Source organism: Schistocerca piceifrons, chromosome 2 (genome assembly GCF_021461385.2).
Source record: "Schistocerca piceifrons isolate TAMUIC-IGC-003096 chromosome 2, iqSchPice1.1, whole genome shotgun sequence".
NCBI classification, from domain to species: domain Eukaryota; kingdom Metazoa; phylum Arthropoda; class Insecta; order Orthoptera; family Acrididae; genus Schistocerca; species Schistocerca piceifrons.
In genome coordinates, this window is record NC_060139.1 from 581,819,031 (window position 1) to 581,837,501 (window position 18,471).

An 18,471-nucleotide genomic window follows, 5' to 3' on the forward strand; every position below is an offset into this window, starting at 1 on the left:
TAAATAAATGAAAATAATGGGTAGATAAATAATAGTTGGAGAGAGCATACGGAACAAAGAAAAAATTACGACAAAACATGTTTACCAGAAGAAATTGAATTAGTATACTATAGTACAGTAGTGAAACCAGAGTGCGTGTATATGAACAAATATGATGTACTGAGTTATATTTTAAACAAGTTAGAAGTAAGTGAAAGTAGCTTTGTTATGAGGATATTAGATATGATAACAGCAGCAGAAATCTAGTAATTAAGACATATTAAAATACGAGGACGTGCTGAAAAGTAATGCCTTCTAATTTTTTTTGTAAAAACTCTTAAAGCTTTTTAAATAAAAAAATTAAGGTTCTACATATTTATTTTTCACGTCTACATATTTTCAGCCGTCTGGCGTCAGAGGGCTCCGAATTGTAATATATGACGGTTTGTATCGCTACTGTACGTGCAACAATCTGAAGCATTAGGTTCACTGTCATTAATCATCCTGCATACAGTCTTGGAACCACCAGATTTTCATCTTTTTACAAAACTTAGAGAACACTTTCGAGAATTTAAGTTCAATAGTGATGAAGTGGTGCGAGCAGAGGTGAGACTGTGGCTCTGTCAACAAAGTCAGACATTCTACAGTGGCGGTATGAACAAACTTCTCTCTCGTTGGGACAAATGTTTCATGGCCAGGATGGCTACATTGAGAAATAAATACATAGACATGAATAATACAGAGGTAGAATATTAATAACGTTAGTTTTATTTAAAAAGTTTAAGTTTTCACATAAGATATTCGGAGGGATTACTTTTCAGCACGCCCTGGTATAGAACAACATAGAAAGTATTACGGAAGAGACGGCTGATGTCCATTTAACATCTCTGCGGGATAGGTGAGAAGTTAGCCAACGTCGGTTTGAAATGTGTGAGGGAGAGGAAAGAGTGAACGGTCTTGTGAATACAGTTACCACATAAATGCATAAGAGAACAAGAACCGAGGATACAGTCATACACTAGAAAACATAATTAAAAATGGGATGTTTCCATGCTAAGTCTGCCACAAAGTGACCCGAAGAGAGAAAGAACTTTTTGGATTATTAAGAAGGTTAAAATGGTAAACGACCAATAATAATAAAAATGTCTAGTAGATTTACTATCTGGAAACAACAAGGTTTCTGCAGTTCTGGCTCACGTGTGATCTAAAGTGAGAACAGAACTTGGAGGGGGGAACAGGAAAGAAAAAAAAAAAGAAAAGAAGAAAAAGAAAAAGAAAAGAAAAGATAGCGATCTCGTTTTGCATCTTAATGGGCGAGCATTAAGTGGCCATCGAAAGCCGTAACGTGTGCTGGATGGATCTGGCGCCACTGTTTCTAGGAATTTCATGCCCACATGTTCCACGAGCACTGATTGGCTTGTTGGATGCGTATGAACAGGGATAAATGTCACTCGTCTGGTGGGAAATGTCCCAAAATAACAAAAACTCATCCGCTTCTTTCAGCGTTTCATTCACTAATCTAATTCCCACAGCATAGCCTGATTCAATTTGACTACATTCCATGATTCGTGTTCTGTTAACGGTCATCGTATAATTTCTCTTCTAGATAGCATCCATTCCACTAAAATGCTCTTCCAAGCCCTTTGCTGTCTCTGGCAGAATAACAATGCCATCGACAAAGTGCAAAGTTTTTATTTCTTCTCCAAGAACTTTAATTCGTTTACCAAATTTCTCATTGGTTTCCTTCACAGCTTTCTCATTGTACTGATGGAATAAGAATTGGGATAGCTAAAACCATGCCTCTCCCCCTTATCGAGTACAGCTTCCCTTTTACGTCCTTAGATACACTATAACTGCAGTCTCGTTTATGAGCAAGCTGTTCATAACTTTTCACTCCTTGCGCCATTCAACATTTTAAAGAGTTTAGTCTAGTCCACACTATCAAATGCTTTCACTAAATCTACTACTGCTACGGAGATAGTTTTGCCTTTCTGCAACTTATCCTCTAAGATAGGTCGTAGGGTCAGTTTTGCCTCGTGTGTTTCTACATTTCTCTTGAATCCAAATTGATCTTCCCTAAGATTGAGTTTTACCAATTTTTCCGTTCGACTGCAAATAAATCTTGTCAATATTTCGCATTGTTGACTGATGGTTCGGTAGCATTCACACCTGTCACCACCTACCTTTTTTTGGAATTCTTTCTAAAGTTAAAGGATATTTCGGCTCTCTCATGTGTCTTGCACTCCGGGTAGAATAATTTTGTCACGGCTGGTTGTCCGAAGGATCTGAATAATTTTAAGGGAATGTCGTCTATCCAGGCCCTGGTGTCCACATAGGTCTTCCAGTGCTCTGTCAAATTCTTCTCGCAGTATCATCTCTTCAGCCGGCCGCAGTGGACGAGCGGTTCTAGGCGCTACAGTCTGGAACCGCGCGACCGCTACGGTCGCAGGTTCGAATCCTGCCTCGGGCATGGATGTTTGTGATGTTCTTAGGTTAGTTAGGTTTAAGTAGTTCTAGGGGACTGATGACCCGAGAAGCTAGGTCCCATAGTGCTCAGAGCCATATCATCACTTCATCTGCTTCCTTTCCTTTTTCTGCAACATCGTCCTCAAGTTTGTTTCCCTTATACGGACCATATATATAGTTTTTGCGTCTATCAGGCTTCCCTTCTTTGCTTAATACTGGCTGGCCATCTGAGCTTTTGGTATTCATACAGTTGCTTTTCTTTCTTCCAAAGTCTCTTCACTGTTCCAGTAGACGGCATCTGTCTTTCCCGTAGGCACGTTTGTTTCTACAGTTTTACATTTGTCTTCTAGCCATTCCTGCTTAACAGTTTTGCACTTCATGAATCTCATTTTTTAGACGTCTGTATTCCTTTCGCTTTCTTCGTATGCTGTCTTTTTATATTTTCTCCTCTCTTAAGCTAAATTCAGTATCTTCTAAGTTATTAACAGATTTCTACGTGGACTTTTTACCTATTTGATCCTCTGCTGCTTTCATTTCACAAAACTACTCATTCAGTTCAACGTTGCATAATCCCTGATTTATTAGCTGTGTCCAGGTCCCATCTCCTTAAGTTCCTAACTTTTGCGATTTCTTCAGGTTTATTCTGCAGCTCATAACTAATAAGTGTTATCAGAGTCAACATACGCCACGAGAAACGTCTACAGGACAGTGTCTGATTTATAAATCTCTGTGTGACAGTTATAATACAAATCTGAAGTCTTATGGTGTCGTCAGATGTCTTTCTGCAACGTTTTAAACCATGTGTCAGCTATAAGTAAATTATGCTCTGTGCATAATTTCACCGAGTGTCTTCCTGCTTCAGGTAGTTCCCCAGTTCATGTCTTTCTTCTATTTTTTTTTAATTCTGTTCATTTTCCTGTTGCCGAATTCACAAATAACTTTTCATTTCATTTAATTATTTGAATAATCTCTTTATCTCATCATTTGTACATTCTTCTAGTATCTTCATCTGCGGAATTAGTAGACATACAGACTTGTACTACTGTGATGTATGTTGGCTTCGTGTCTATCTTGAGTACTACAATGCGTCGACTATGTTGTTCATAACACATTACCCCATTCTTATTTTCTTATTTATTATTAGGCCTACTCCTGCATTGCCCCTATCTGATATTGTATTCATGATCCTGTAATGACCCGACAAGAAGTCTTGTTCTTTCTGCAACCGTACTTCACTAATTGCCATCTATCCCCTCCCCTTCTTAAATTCTCTAAGCTACCTATCTGATGAAGGGATCCACCATTCTGCGCTGCCACACATAGAATGCCAAACTTAGTTTTCCTAATGACGATATTCTACTGAGATATCCAACCAGAGATCCAACTGGCGGAGTATATTACCTCAAAGTTAGAAATAAAAGATAAAAAAAAAACAAATATTCTCTCGAGATACAAATTAGAAAGCCAAGACTGCTTCTGTAATAAAATTCTGTACTCCGAAGTGGAACAGGTATAGGAAATCATGGGATGGCTACTGTGTTGATAAGTCTAAAAAATCCCGCAAGCAGTTGATAAATATGGACTCGAAGTAGTACACTGATGGAAATGGAAAGTGTTACACCATGAAACACCAGTTGCATATTTATCAAACTTTCTGAAGATTTCATTATATGATAGGTATGTCGTATTATGATCTCGACCTAGGGAGTTCCAGTAACATCACACCCAACAGCTATAGCATACTTCAACCATTCATCACCAGCACGAATGGGTTGTTTCTTGTTTTGTAAATAAACCCGCATAATGATGATATTTTAATAAAGATTTCTCGCAGGCATGGAAACAATAGAATAAATTTTCTGTTTGTTGCGTTCCTCGAGTCTGATAAACTTCAGAAATGACACCAAGTAAACTGCGATAAAAATATTCTTTAATATTGGCCAGGGTTTTGTGAAAGTCCATTTTCCAGCACAGTTCTGGTTCATATCAAAAGTTATTTTTTTTACGTGTTCTATACCACATGTACCTGGCTACTAACCAGACAGTTTCCAGTCGAATTTTTGACATTTTGTTCCTTTCTTGACGCAACTGTATTCGAATGTAACTTTTGCTGCTTACCAAAACTGTGTTAGAAAATTGTCTCTGATTGGAACTGGATGTTTAGTAATGAACATTTTGCATATATGTGGTGTTTGTCCTTTCGAATATGCCCAAAAGAACAGGCACCACTTATATAATTCGGCGAGGACAAACAATGATCCCTTCAACGAGGAGGCACGCCAATACTGCAAGATCGAACTGTTACAGGAATCAGCACGATGCTGTGAGTAATGATAATGGGCACCTCATCAGTAGTGTGTGAATAAGTTGAAAATTTGGGTCTGATGGGAGGCGAGCTACGGTAGTCCGTGCAGCTGCGATGACTGGGGACAGTGGTCAGAGCATCTGCCTGGTAAGCAAGAGACCCGGGCTCGAATCCCAATTGGGCACAAATTTGGAACTTCCTCCACTGATTTTAATCAATGCCCACTGCCAGCTAACGTCTTTAATCCCTCTGCGTTTTGAATATTTTCCAGGCAGTTACTGTCTTACATGAAGTCCTTCCTAAATCTGAATGTATTTGATAGCATTCCGTCAAGGTTTTTTTGGTGTAGCTCTACCAATTCCCCTAGCTGTATCGGAATATGGTCACAGACTGAGGTATCGCTTCTTCCTCGCGCAGCCGGGCTGGACGACTACAGCCTCATCAACAAGGCTAGCCAGATGGCGCCGTCGCTGCCGCCGTTCACGCAGCGGTTCAACTCTCTGGTGTCGATGGGGAGCAACGGTGGGGGCGGCGGAGGCGGCGCCAGCAGCCCGGGGGCGGTGTCGGTGTCGTCGGCGGCGCACCTGTCGCACACGCGGCCCTCGCCCTACACGCCGTCGCCGGCGGCGGCGCCGACGCAGCCTGCCTCGGCGACGTCGAGCGCCGGGGGCGGCGCCGCGACGTTCGAGGCGTCGCTGTGGGGGTACGAGGCGTCGCCGCTGCAGCAATACGGCGTGTCGCCGCTGGCCGCCTCCAGCCGCGCCAGGGCTGCCAACCCCTCGGCGCCCGCCGCGCCCTCGCCCTCGCCCCTGTCCGTGCCGGCGCTCACTGCCAGTGAGTACCGCTCGCTACCTGCCAGCCTGTATCGCCACCACGACATTCCTCTGTTCTGCCCTGTGTACTTCGTGCGAGGGTCATTCAGAAACTAATGCCTCCCAATTCTTTTCATGGGAGCTACAACAGCTACGGAAAGCGCCGTTAACTCAAACACAGCAGTATTTAAGCTACATACTGTCTTTTTTTTCACACGGTCACCGTCATAAATGAACTGACGGAAACTGCAGAACGATAATAAAGAAATAATGAGGGAACATCACCACCTCGACTTGATATTTTAAGGAGAAAAAAGGACACTTGCAAGAGTTCAGTCCTGACAATTTGGGCCATGATTCTAAAAATGCGCGATTGTGACCTTCGGAATGTACAGCTTTTAAACTCCGTACTAGCAGCTGTTTGTCATTCGTTCAACTCCCATCGCAACTTCCTACTATCCGAACGCGAACTACTGAGCAGCAGTTTGTGACAGGTACTTGCACATAATGTCGACGAATAAAGAAGCGATAGTGCTTCGTTTATTTAGTCAAAGTGCGCGGTTTGCACCCTTTAGTAGCTGTCAGAGATGTCTTTGCTCTGAACACTGTCACGTTGCGATTCACAAATGCAGTGTACTTTAATGAAATGGTCTGTCGTTAAAATAGTAGTGTATCGCTATTCAGCCATTAACATCGCTGTCAGGCGTTTGTTTTCTTTGGATTGAAGAGCTGACACCCTTGTAATGAAACACGTTTGTAGGAGTTGCGGCGTTCTTCAACGTGATTGGCATGATTAAATTGCAAATCGAAAATCATGAACACCATTTCATAATAGTTCTTCAGTTGCTGGTTGTCACTTCGCAGTGCCGCACTTCGCGAGCGGGCACTGAGCGGCTGCAGTGGGGCGGAGATAATGACAAACAAAAAGTGTGCAAGAGGTTTGAAAGCTGTATATTCAGAAGCTGCGTACTATCATAATTATGTCCGAAATTTTCGTGCGCTAAGTATTTTTGTGGCTGATATCTTACAAGTGTGTCTGTATTTTTCGTCGTTGAAATTTAAAATATGCTATCGATTTGGCGATGTTTCCTTACGAGTGACTTCCTAGCCGAGGGAATTTGAAAGAAGTCATGTGACATCCGCAAAGAACAACTGGCGACATAACGACGAAAAAACATATTTAAAGAAAGCAAAAATTGTTTAACGTTGCTGGCTTCTACCACGAAAGTCTCTGGTTCACTACCCAGTGGCCTCCTCGGAAACCTCTTTACAAAATAAGCGGCGAAATCGACTTGTAACCACCGAAGTGGCATTAAATAGAAAGGCTTGCATCAGGTTAGTCCCAACATGACATTTGGCTACATACTGTCATTTTTCCACTAGTTACTGTGGTATAAACCTCCCCAGGCCTCACCCCCTCACCCCACCCTCACACTTCCCTCCTCCATCTACGATTAATTGTTTACCTGTGGGTCATTGATTATTTCCATAGTCTGTGTTAGTGTGATTAACTGAAATACCATATCCCAATAAAGTACTGTCACTAGATTACTCAACGAATCCTCTAAAATTGTAAAAGCTCACTCTAATAGAAATAGTGTTCGCAGAAACGCTGTGGGTCGGAGGACAATGGTTTAGTCCTACTGGCAAGATAAAGCAGCAGTATTGTGATCGGGTATCAATTCTAAAGCTTCTCGATGGATGAAGGTAGCATACACACAGAATTTATTGACACAGGAATTCTGGTAAAAAACGCGTGTGTTCTAAATGACTTTCAATGCACAAGCTATGCTGACGAAAGAAGTGGGAGAAATCAGAGTTTTACAACAAACGAGGAATTTACCTGCACACTGGAACCTGATTTAGTGCAGCTATCGTGGCCTCGCTCATCCTTCAGAGACGGCTGCACGACACTCCGCCTCTCCAGCTCTGTCCATCCAGAAGTGACTTCTTCTACCACGTAACCCGTTGACCTTTCTTCGACTGCTGGCATCAGTGTGTGTCTTGCGCTGGCTCCTTCCATGTTGTCAACCCAGCTGATGTTGTAGGCACACTCCTCCCACAGTAACGACAGAAGAACTTTTCTCTGTTACGTTTTCTGGGATGGTCCACTCTGCACGAGGCCTGTGACTTACATTATCTTTGAACTAAGCAGCAGCGGCGGTTGTACAACATTCCCCACGACACACGATCAAGGGCCATGTTTCGCCAAGTGTGCCCTCGCTCAAGTCATAGACTGTCTCGAATCTGTGTGTATAAATATTGCCTCATTAGGTATGGTAATGAATTAAAATGTTCGTACCACCATTCGTTATAAACTTTTCCACAGTACCGCTCGCGTATAAACCTGAATCTGCTCAAGCTAGCCACTGTGTTGCAGTTTGACAACAGAACCTGAGTCTTCTTAGGCCCAAAGAGATGGAAGTCTGAAAGTTACTGAATCGGGACTGTATGCTGGATTTCGTAGAACAGTCCAGCAAAATTTGTCGATGTGTTCCATAGTCATGAAATTGTTGTGCGATCTGACCTTATCGCGAAACTTCCCGGCAGATTAAAAATATGTGCCGGACTGAGACTCGAACTAGGGACCTATGTACTTCCGCCAGTTGCTAGGCTCCTATCTTCGAAAGTTCACACAACGTCTGTTGTGAACTTGAGGGACTAGTGCGTCTGGAAGAAAAGATATTGCGGTGACATGACTTAGCCACAACGTTAGGGATGTTTCCAGAATGAAATTTTCACTTTGCGGTGTAGTGTGCCCAAATATGAAGATGAATATGGTAGAGCACTAGCTCGTGAGAGGTAAAGACCCCGGTACAAAGTTATAATCTGCCAGGAAGTTTCACACTAGTGCACATTCCGCTGCAGAGTGAAAATGTCTTTCTGGTAACGTTATCGTGTTGCAAGCGGAAGTTTGTCATCTTCTGTGACGTGACTAGAAATTTGCGATCTTAGCGTAGTCTTCCGAACAGGCATTTGATTTGGTTTCAGAGACATCCAATCCAATCACACCCTTCCCAACTCTTAAAACTGCGCACCTCATTTTGTCTTCGGATGACTGTATCTTGAACTGATCATTTGCTGGAGAATTCCCAAGCCGCCAGTCCACAGAATGCCTCTTCGATCCCGGCTCTTAGTGGTGATGTCATACCTGGGGATGATGCTTCCAGAAAATGGTGACCTTCACTCTCGTGATGGTCCAGCAGAGTCCAACAAATTTCCTTTCACAGTCTCTTTTAAAAAATTCGTGGGACCCAGCTCACATAACACTTCCTGATAGCCAAGGTCGCGTCTCATCTTGTCTATGGTATACAGGCGCCATTCTGCTGGGCACACGATTCCTTGGTCGTAACCCACCGACGAATACTTTTGAGATGATGGTGGCGCCGTTAATTACGAGAGATGGTAGCTGAGCAGAGTCGACTGGGACGTATCTCGTCATTCGTACACTTCTCTTCACCACTGAAGAGAAGTAAACTTCATCTCACTTCAACAACGTCTACCGTATCGTCACAATACACCTTTAGCAAACGCCGATGGATTTCAGTTGTTGCACTTTCATCAGTGATGAATCCAATGGTTCATCTCTGTTTCATACTCACCTCGGAGTCATACACCAGTTGGAACTATTTCCTACAGTTTCTGTCTGTCGCAGGACATTGAAACCAACATGACATTAGCGGTAAGTTGCAGAAATTAGTACTACGCATTGTAACCTGCCACGGACTTTCAATCAAAACAGAAAAACTTAAGGCATTAGTTTCTGAATGACGCTCGTACAGTTTTTCTCTTCCAGGTCTACACTAATTCGCTTTGCTGTGCGCTTCTCGCATTTTCTGGCTGTTGTCGTGCACTGCACAACCTTAAGAGCTTTTAAGTATAGTCACAGTCAAGTTCAGAATGTACTCCATGAATATGCTTCGGCCCCGAGGCTGAGGTGTTACTCAGGAGCACAGTTCTTGAATAACCTACGAGTGAAACTGACGCAAATACTCAGGATGTATCACGTCATATCTAACACCTTATTTGAGTGGTAGACGTCGCTTCACTTAATAATTTCACGACTGCCATTTTTCCGCTTTACCCATTTAGACCCAGGGGAACCAATAGGTAAAAATAGAGCACGGAAACCTTGAGACAAAGACCGTACTTTCTTGTAATGTTGCCACATCACTTCATACTATTTTCGTTTCAGTATTCTGAGGTTTCAGTATTCTGAGGTTTCAGTTCACATGAAATATCTAAGCGTTAATTGTTCCTAACGAATAACAAAACAATTTTCCATTCCGTAGATATGGTTACCAGCACTGTATAGCGGTGGTGGCACTTAACCTTCAACAGTTGTTCCTCTCCCCTTTCTATCACCGCTACCTACGAGTAGATGGGGCAATCAGTACTTCCTGCACCCCGTTCTCCTTTCTGATATTGCTAAAGAAACTGTGGATAAATAATGTCATCCCCTTGCGTATGTCCCTTTTTCTATTAAACACACTGTGCAGTTCTGATAATTAAACCCCAGTGTCTGTACCTTTAGTGGAAACTTTTCACTCATTTTCCTTCAATCTGCGAATTTAAACCCTATAACTTACAAAGGCAGAATTCTGTGATTCTGTTTGAAATACAAATTTGGTACTATCAAATGTTTTCAGATCCATTCTATTGCTGCCAACGTGCATTTCACTTAAGGATCACTAAGATAAGTACGGAGACATATAGTCAGTCGTTTTCCCCTCGAGCTATTTGCGAATGGAACATGAAAGAAAATGACTAGTAGTGGTACAGGGTACCATTTTTTTTCTTCTTCCACCACTATTCCCCGCCCTATTCCCTCCCCCTCCTCCCTCCCCCTCCTTTTTCTGTTCTGCTCGCAATTTTATGCAGGATGGTTGAATGTTAGGTTTCCGTATGCAGCTCCTCCAACTAATTGAGAACGCATCGGTTAAACAACTGAAATAAGCTACATCTCCTTTCGTCCTGAAAGAGCATTCAGTGTCTATCCTTACAGAGGAAACTTGATCAATGGGACTTACCTGTTGGCGATCTCACTTACGTGGCATCCGGCAGGTTTCTTTACAGATGCTCGCTTCATATCAGCGTTTATGGAAGTGAGACGTAAAAGTCTCTTACGGTATTCTTTCCAGAGCTTGTTATAGCGAAACGAGGGAAAGAAAGAAAGAAAGGTAGTTAGTATAAGAACGTCGTTGGGAAGGTGACTAACGCCGTACAGTCATAAAACGGGAAAAGGGTCCAGTTCATTTATGTGTATTGCCACGTTTACTTCGCGAGTTTTGACTGTACAGATTACGTGGAAATTAGCGTTATGGTTGTGAAGAAGAAAACGTCTTGGGGTTGCTGGTTTACGCATTATTTGAGGAGAGCAGCAGCATCGGTGTATATCTCATCATTTACTGTGATACTCCAGCCTTGTTTCGGAGCTCACCTGTCATTGGTACACAGGCTGGTGACTATAAACTGTACATACTATTAGCATGACTGTTCTTCATGTCAACCAGTTTATTGAGCTGATGACTTTGAACGAGCTATAGCTGCAAACCTCCTTAGAGTGGATGGTGAAGAGTACTTCGGGTACCACGCTAAGCCCTCCACCTTTTTTTCTGCTGCACTCTCGAAAAAAATGCTCGTTAAGAAAGACTGTCGATAAGCGTCCGTACAACCTCGAATTTCTCTGAGTGTCCAGTGATGGCAATTTTATGATATCTACATCTAAAACCACATCCCGCCAGTCACAGTATGGTGCTTGGCTGCGGGTACCCTGGACCACTATTAGTCATTTTCTTTCCCGTGACACTCGCAAACAGAGCAAGGGAAAAACGGCAGACTGTATGCGTCTGTATGAGTCCTAATCCCTCTAATCTTATCTTAATGGCCCTTACGTGAAATTTACGCTGGCTGCAGTCAACTTCAAGTGCCGGTTGTCTAAATTTTCTCAATAGCGCTTCTGGAAAAGAACGTCGCTTTCCCTCCAGTCATTACCATTTGCGTTTTTGAAGCATCTCCTAAATACCTGTGTGTTGTTCGAACCTACCAGTAGCAAATCTAGCAGCACGCCTCTGAATTACTTCGATGTCTTCCTTTAATCCGACCTGATGTGGATCCCAAACACTCGAACAGTAGTCAGCAATTGGTCGCACTAGCATCCTATATGCGGTCTCCTTAATAGATCAACCACATTTTCCCAAAATTCTCCCAGCAAACCGAAGTTGACCGTTCACTTTTCCCACTGCAGTCCTTACATGCTCATTCCATTTCATTCTGCTTTGCAACGTCACAGCTAGATACTCAGTCGACGTGTCTGTGACAAGCAGCACGCTACTAATGCTGTATTCGAACATTACGGGTTTGGTTTTCTTACTCATATGCACTAACTTCCATTTTTCTACATTTAGAGGGAGCTGCCTGCGGCACCATTGACGATACTACTGTCTCTGATGAATTCTGGGCGTGGAGAACAGCGTCTGAGTGGGCAGCAGTAATACACGAGGTGTATTCGTAAAGCTTTAATTATCATCTTAAAAAAATAGTTATCTTTTGTTTGTTTGTAGATTCGTGTCAAACTTACGGTACTTACTGATATCTCCGTGCCACAGTGCCGTAGCATGCTAATAGTGGAGCCAAAAGAAGATGACGCAGTTCGTGTCCACTGTATCAGTGACCTGTACTACAGTTTTGTTTTGCCTCCACTAGTACCGTGCTACGGTACTGTAACTCAGGGGTTTCAATGAGTACCGTAAGTGTAAACAGGTACCTGCATGCAAGCGAATAAAACTTCATAACTACGCCTCGACTCCTCTTGGAATATGCGCTCTCTGAATTCTAACTGTAAACGTCTCCCTGCTTCACCATGCCTTTCTTGTAGCGACTGTCAGTGGAGATTTGATCAATACCTCTGTGGCGCCCTCGCTTGTTCTAAACAATCCAGTGATAAATGCCGCGCGCTTGTCTGGACCTTCTCTATTTCCAGAAGGGTTTTGATGCCTTTGACGGAAAATCACCACGTGAAACAGATGATATCCGGAGTTCCCCAAGTAAGTGTTCAAGCCCTCTACTGTTCCCAGTCTGTATAAACGGTTTAGGGGGCAACCCGAGCAGTCCTCTCAGTTTGTAGCGTCTAGTAAAATCTTCAGCAGATCAGTAGGATTACAAAATGGTTTAGGCAAAATACCAGTGACGATCGACTGTGAACAATAAAAAAAATGAGGTCCTCTACATGACTACTAACAAAATCGATAAATCATACAATCGATAAATCATACTATCGATAAATCATACAACGCTAAAGGTTGTCGATTCAGCTAAATACTCAGGGATTACAAACAACTCAGATCTGAACCATCAGGTGTGGAAGAAGGCGAACCTGTTCGTTGATACCGTCACCGTAGAATGTTCCACTTTGTTAACGGAGCCACAACGTCACCTCTGCTCGTACCGCTTCATCAGTATGAAAGTGAGGTTCTCTAAGGTGTTTTTAAATTTTGGAAACAGACGAAAATCGTATGGAGCCAAGTCGGTACTTTATGAAGGATGACGGATGACAGTGAACCCAAGGGGTCGGACTGTTACAGATCGTGTGTGGTCTGGCATGGCGGTCAGAAACTTGTTCATAGCACTCTGTTTCTCATGCAGTTACATAGTTGCGTTACACACTGCCATGTTACAGGCTACAATTCGGAGCCCGCTAGCGACAGGGCATTGCAAATATGTAGACAAAGATAAATATTGTTAAAAACTTTTGTTTCATTTAAGAAGCTTTAAGAGTTTCACATAATAAATTCGTGGGCAGCACGCGGTCGTACTAATGAGTGAGTACATTAGCTGTTGGGATTGAAGGAGAACATGGAAAAAGTTCATAGCTCGTTTTATATTATGGTGAAATATGAGAAACGCCTCACTGAGTGAGACGGGAGCTGGGATGAAAATCATTAAAACGAAGACATTTTTCGTTGCGGCGAAATCTCTTCACAAAATTTTAATCAGAAACATTCTCCCCCGAATTCGAAGATGTTTTATTGACTCCCACCTATGTAGGAAGATACGACTGAGGTATTTCAATGAAAAATTTCTCAGTAAGCGACGATACAAAATATTACTAAAGACAGAAGACTTGGTTTAAGTTAATTAGTGCGGCAAAAAACTGCATTACAATGACGGTGGGAAAATTCTTTTTATGGAAATATCGTGGACTGGAAGTAAACAGATAATTCTATAAAATAGGATTCATGAATGTTTAAATACACAATTGTCAAAAAATTAGCGGTGTAACCACATCATGCCAATGAGTATGTTGGGTGTCGTCATTGTCCTATGATGCATGACCTATCAGTTGAGAACATACGGGTCTGAAGCGGTAGCACAGATTTTATCAGGAAATTAAGTAAGATAAAGAAAAAAATAATCTCAGTGCATTCTGTCTTCAGCTGCAGAAGAATCGACGATAGAACACCAACAGTGTTCGGTTGTTTTCTCCTCGAATGAACCGCGTCCAATTTCTCGTCGTCGGTCACTGGAATTAAGAAAAAAAGCAATTAAAATTGTGTCCGTGGCATAGAAAATGAGGCAGGTAATTGATTACACATAATTGAACACGGTAAGTATAGCAAATACGTTAATTATTCCCAGAAAACTGCCATATAATGAATTTACTTCCGAACTCTCGGAACTCACACAGCAAAACGGCGCAACAACATTACTTAGACAGATGAAACGATTATATTCCATGGTGATGCGCCACAGCAATACAGCATATTTTGAAGGAATGCACTGCCATTTTACTGTATATTTCTGTACATTCCCTGTGTACAAGCTAGATTTTGGCTTTCACGTCATTGTTGAGTACAATGTTCTTATACCATTAACGTATTTTGCTGTGTACTGTTCAATATTACATATTATTTCACGCCATTATCGAGTCCAGTGCTTTAGCCGTTGACATTTAAATATATCCTCAAATGCCTAGTTTACCGACCTGTCCAACCATTTTAGCATTTATTTAAATATCAACGTCTAAAGCGCTATACTCATAATGGCGTGAAATATGTCATCCTGCACAGTACACACCGAAATACGTTAATAGTCTAAGATAGTTGAACTCGATAACGGCATGAAAGCCGAAATATAGGTTAAATAAAGTAAATATATAGGAAATATACAGGTAAATGGCGGTGTATTCCTCCAAAAGAATGATGTACATTCGTTTGCTATAAACAGTATAGCGTAGCAGTTTCGAAGAGTTACAGAAGCTTGGCTTCTTTGATAAATATTCGCTTTGATTAGCAATATGAAAAATTACTGAATGGTTTAAATAGTACTTTAAAATGTAGTGCTCAAGTATTAATTTTTTGCACGTGCTATTCGATAGCGGAGCGACCGCGAAATAGTCTGAAAGTGAAACTTCCTGGCAGATTAAAACCGTGTGCCTGACCGAGACTCGAACTCGGGACCTTTGCCTTTCGCGGGCAAGTGCTCTACCATCTGAGCTACCCAAGCACGACTCACAGGTTCGCAGGAGAGCTTCTGTAAAGTTTGGAAAGTAGGAGACGAGGTACTGGCAGAAGTAAAGCTGTGAGGACGGGGCGTGAGTCGTGCTTCGGTAGCTCAGATGGTAGAGCACTTGCGCGCGAAAGGCAAAGGTCCTGACTTCGAGCAGGCTGCGGTAGCCGAGCGGTTCTAGGCGCTTCAGTCCGGAACCGCGCGACTGCTACGGTCGCAGGTTCGAATCCTGCCTCGGGCATGGATGTGTGTGATGTCCTTAGATTAGTTAGGTTTAAGTAGTTCTAAGTTCTAGGGGACTGATGACCTCCGATGTTAAGTCCCATAGTGCTCAGAGCCATTTGAACCATTTTTTCCTGAGTTCGAGTCTCGGTCGAGCACACAGTTTTAATCTGCTAGGAAGTTTCATATCAGCGCACACTCCGCTGCAGAGTGAAAATCTCATTCTAGTCTAAAAGGGTTTCTACGAACTTTCTACCAAATAAGTGTGAATTTCGGAGTACTGATGTGTACGTAAATGTATTACATCTGTTAATACTATTTCGTTCGAGATACACGAACGAGCAATACTCAGGAATCGGTTGGGTTTCGTAAGCTATCATCCTGGTGCGTCGTTAGGATTCGTGGACTGAATCTCAGCACGGCAGCTGCTTTTCCTACGAGTTTTGCGCCGTCTGTTCCGCTTGAGGTCGCTCCGGATGCTTACTCCGGCTCATTGGTGATCTGCTGTAGGGTCCGAACACGCGAGTAGAGACAGCGGCAGGTTTCAAGGCCACCGAGCCCGGAGAGAAGTCGCGGCGACGCACAGGGGCTGGCTGGACGTGACGCCATGTAAACACTGCCGGACAACGGATTCGGCCTGCCTCACGTAAAGAGCGTATCTCGGCGAGACGTGACCCGCCGCGCGATGATACGGGCCGTCGCGGGCGTCTGCGACCGTGATGGGAGTGGACGGTGGCGGTGGCGGCGGAGCACCTCGGCGTTCCGCTGACGCGGCTGGCCTGGTTAGGCGCGTCAGCTCGGCTTCCCGGGAAGCGCGTTGCTTACCGGGCGGCGCTCGGCCGCCTCGCCTCGCCTCGCCTCACCTTGCCCTTGCCTCCCGGCGGAGCTGGAGCGGCGACACGGCACGGCTCGCTGCAAAACAAACCGCCGGCGCGACCTCCGCCAGTGCGTCGCCAAACTGGGCGCGCCGGCCCCGGTTGTGGGCCACGTCCTACTTTCCAACGGTGGTGCGAGAGCCCTAAACATGACACTCTTAGCGTACTTAGAAAGGGACCGCGCATACTCGTCAACACCGATTTCGTCCAAATTTATAGTGTATCTACATTCAACATCTACATTTATATTCCGCAAGCCACCCAACGGTGTGTGGCGGAGAGCACTTTATGTGACACTGTTCCAGTCACGTATGGTTCGCGGGAAGAACGACTGCCGGAAAGCCTCCGTGCGCGCTCGAATCTCTCTAATTTTACATTCGTGATCTCCTCGGGAGGTACAAGTAGGGGGAAGCAATATATTCGATACCTCATCCAGAAACGCACCCTCTCGAAACCTGGACAGCAAGCTACACCGCGATGCAGAGCGCCTCTCTTGCAGAGTCTGCCACTTGAGTTTGCTAAACATCTCCGTAACGCTATCACGCTTACCAAATAACCCTGTGAAGAAACGCGCCGCTCTCCTTTGGATCTTCTCTGTCTCCTCTGTCAACCCGACCTAGTACGGATCCCACACTGATGAGCAATACTCAAGTATAGGTCGAACGAGTGTTTTGTAAGCCACCTCCTTTGTTGATGGACTACATTTTCTAAGCACTCTCCCAATGAATCTCAACCTGGTACCCGCCTTACCAACAATTAATTTTATATTATCATTCCACTTCAAATCGTTCGTACGCATACTCCCAGATATTTTACAGAAGTAACTGCTACCAGTGTTTGTTCCGCTATCATATAATCATACAACAAAGAATCCTTCTTTCTATGTATTCGCAATACATTACCTTTGTCTATGTTAAGGGTCAGTTGCCACTCCCTGCACCAAGTGCCTATCCGCTGCAGATCTTCCTGCATTTCGCTGCAATTTTCTAATGCAGCAACTTCTCTGTATACTACAGCATCATCCGCGAAAAGCCGCATGGAACTTCCGACACTATCTACTAGGTCATTTATATATATTGTGAAAAGCAATGGTCCCATAACACTCCCCTGTGGCACGCCAGAGGTTACTTTAACGTCTGTAGACGTCTCTCCATTGAGAACAACATGCTGCATTCTGTTTGCTAAAAACTCTTCAGTACAGCCACACATCTGGTCTGATATTCCATAGGCTTTTACTCTGTTTATCAGGCAACAGTGCAGAACTGCAACGAACGCCTTCCGGAAGTCGAGGAAAATGGCATCTGCCTGGGAGCCTGTATCTAATATTTTCTGGGTCTCATGAACAAATAAAGCGAGTTGGGTCTCACACGATCGCTGTTTCCGGAATCCATGTCGATTCCTACAAAGTAGATTCTGGATTTCCAGAAATGACATGACACGCGAGCAAAAAACATGTTCTAAAATTCTACAACAGATCATTGTCAGAGATATAGGCCTATAGTTTTGCGTATCTGCTCGACGACCCTTCTTGAAAACTGGAACTATCTGTGCTCTTTTCCAATCATTTGGAACCTTCCGTTCCTCTAGAGACTTGCGGTACACGGTTGTTAGAGGGGGGGGGGGGGGCGGCCGGCAAGTTCTTTCGCGTACTCTGGGGGGGGGGGGGGGGGGGGCGCTTAGCCAGAAATGTAAGCGGCAGAAGTGGGAACTCCATAAGGCCAAGCGCTTGGAAAAAAATAGCATATTTAGAACGGGTAGGGAGACTCGTGAGCCATTTAAGTTCTATTACTTTTTAGGTAGTGGTTGGAGTACCGGAAATAGTACGAAATGATAATCCGAGGGTCTTGCGTTCGAGCCACTATGTGGAAATTCACTTTTTATTTCTAGTTTTTGCGTTACTTACAGTAAAACTAAATGGAAATAATCCTCAGTACAAAATTGTATTCATTAATGTATTGAGAAGTGATATGAACAGGTAAAAGGAAATTTGGTATAGCAAATTAATTTCCAGAAAGTGACTGTTAGTCGTATAGGAGAGTTTCGTACATAAAATTACACTTTTATTACTTTAAAGTTGATGATTTACACGTGCTGGGGTGATCTTAATCGTAAACACACGGGATGAAGTAATTATGTTGTCTACTTGTATACGTTATCAACGCCTCGTTTTTACTATCACATGGTGGTTTTAAAGTTTCTACAGAAAATCGAATTTTATTTTCAGGAGCGATTGCCCCCACAGCTATTACATATTTCAAAAATGTCGTATTGTAAAATGTAAACATTTACGGCCTGAAATGTCACA

At 43.3% G+C, this 18,471-nt stretch overlaps 1 protein-coding gene across 1 annotated transcript in view; it reads left to right on the forward strand.

The window, feature by feature from the left end:
• The window catches only part of LOC124775609 (transcription factor GATA-6-like), a 519,105-nt gene that overhangs the window by 367,086 nt on the left and 133,548 nt on the right, over nucleotides 1-18,471 (forward strand). Inside the window, exon 4 of the mRNA XM_047250439.1 lies at nucleotides 5,168-5,584. Within this exon, the coding sequence (XP_047106395.1) occupies nucleotides 5,168-5,584 (417 nt within the window). The remainder of the gene's footprint in view (nucleotides 1-5,167; nucleotides 5,585-18,471) is intronic.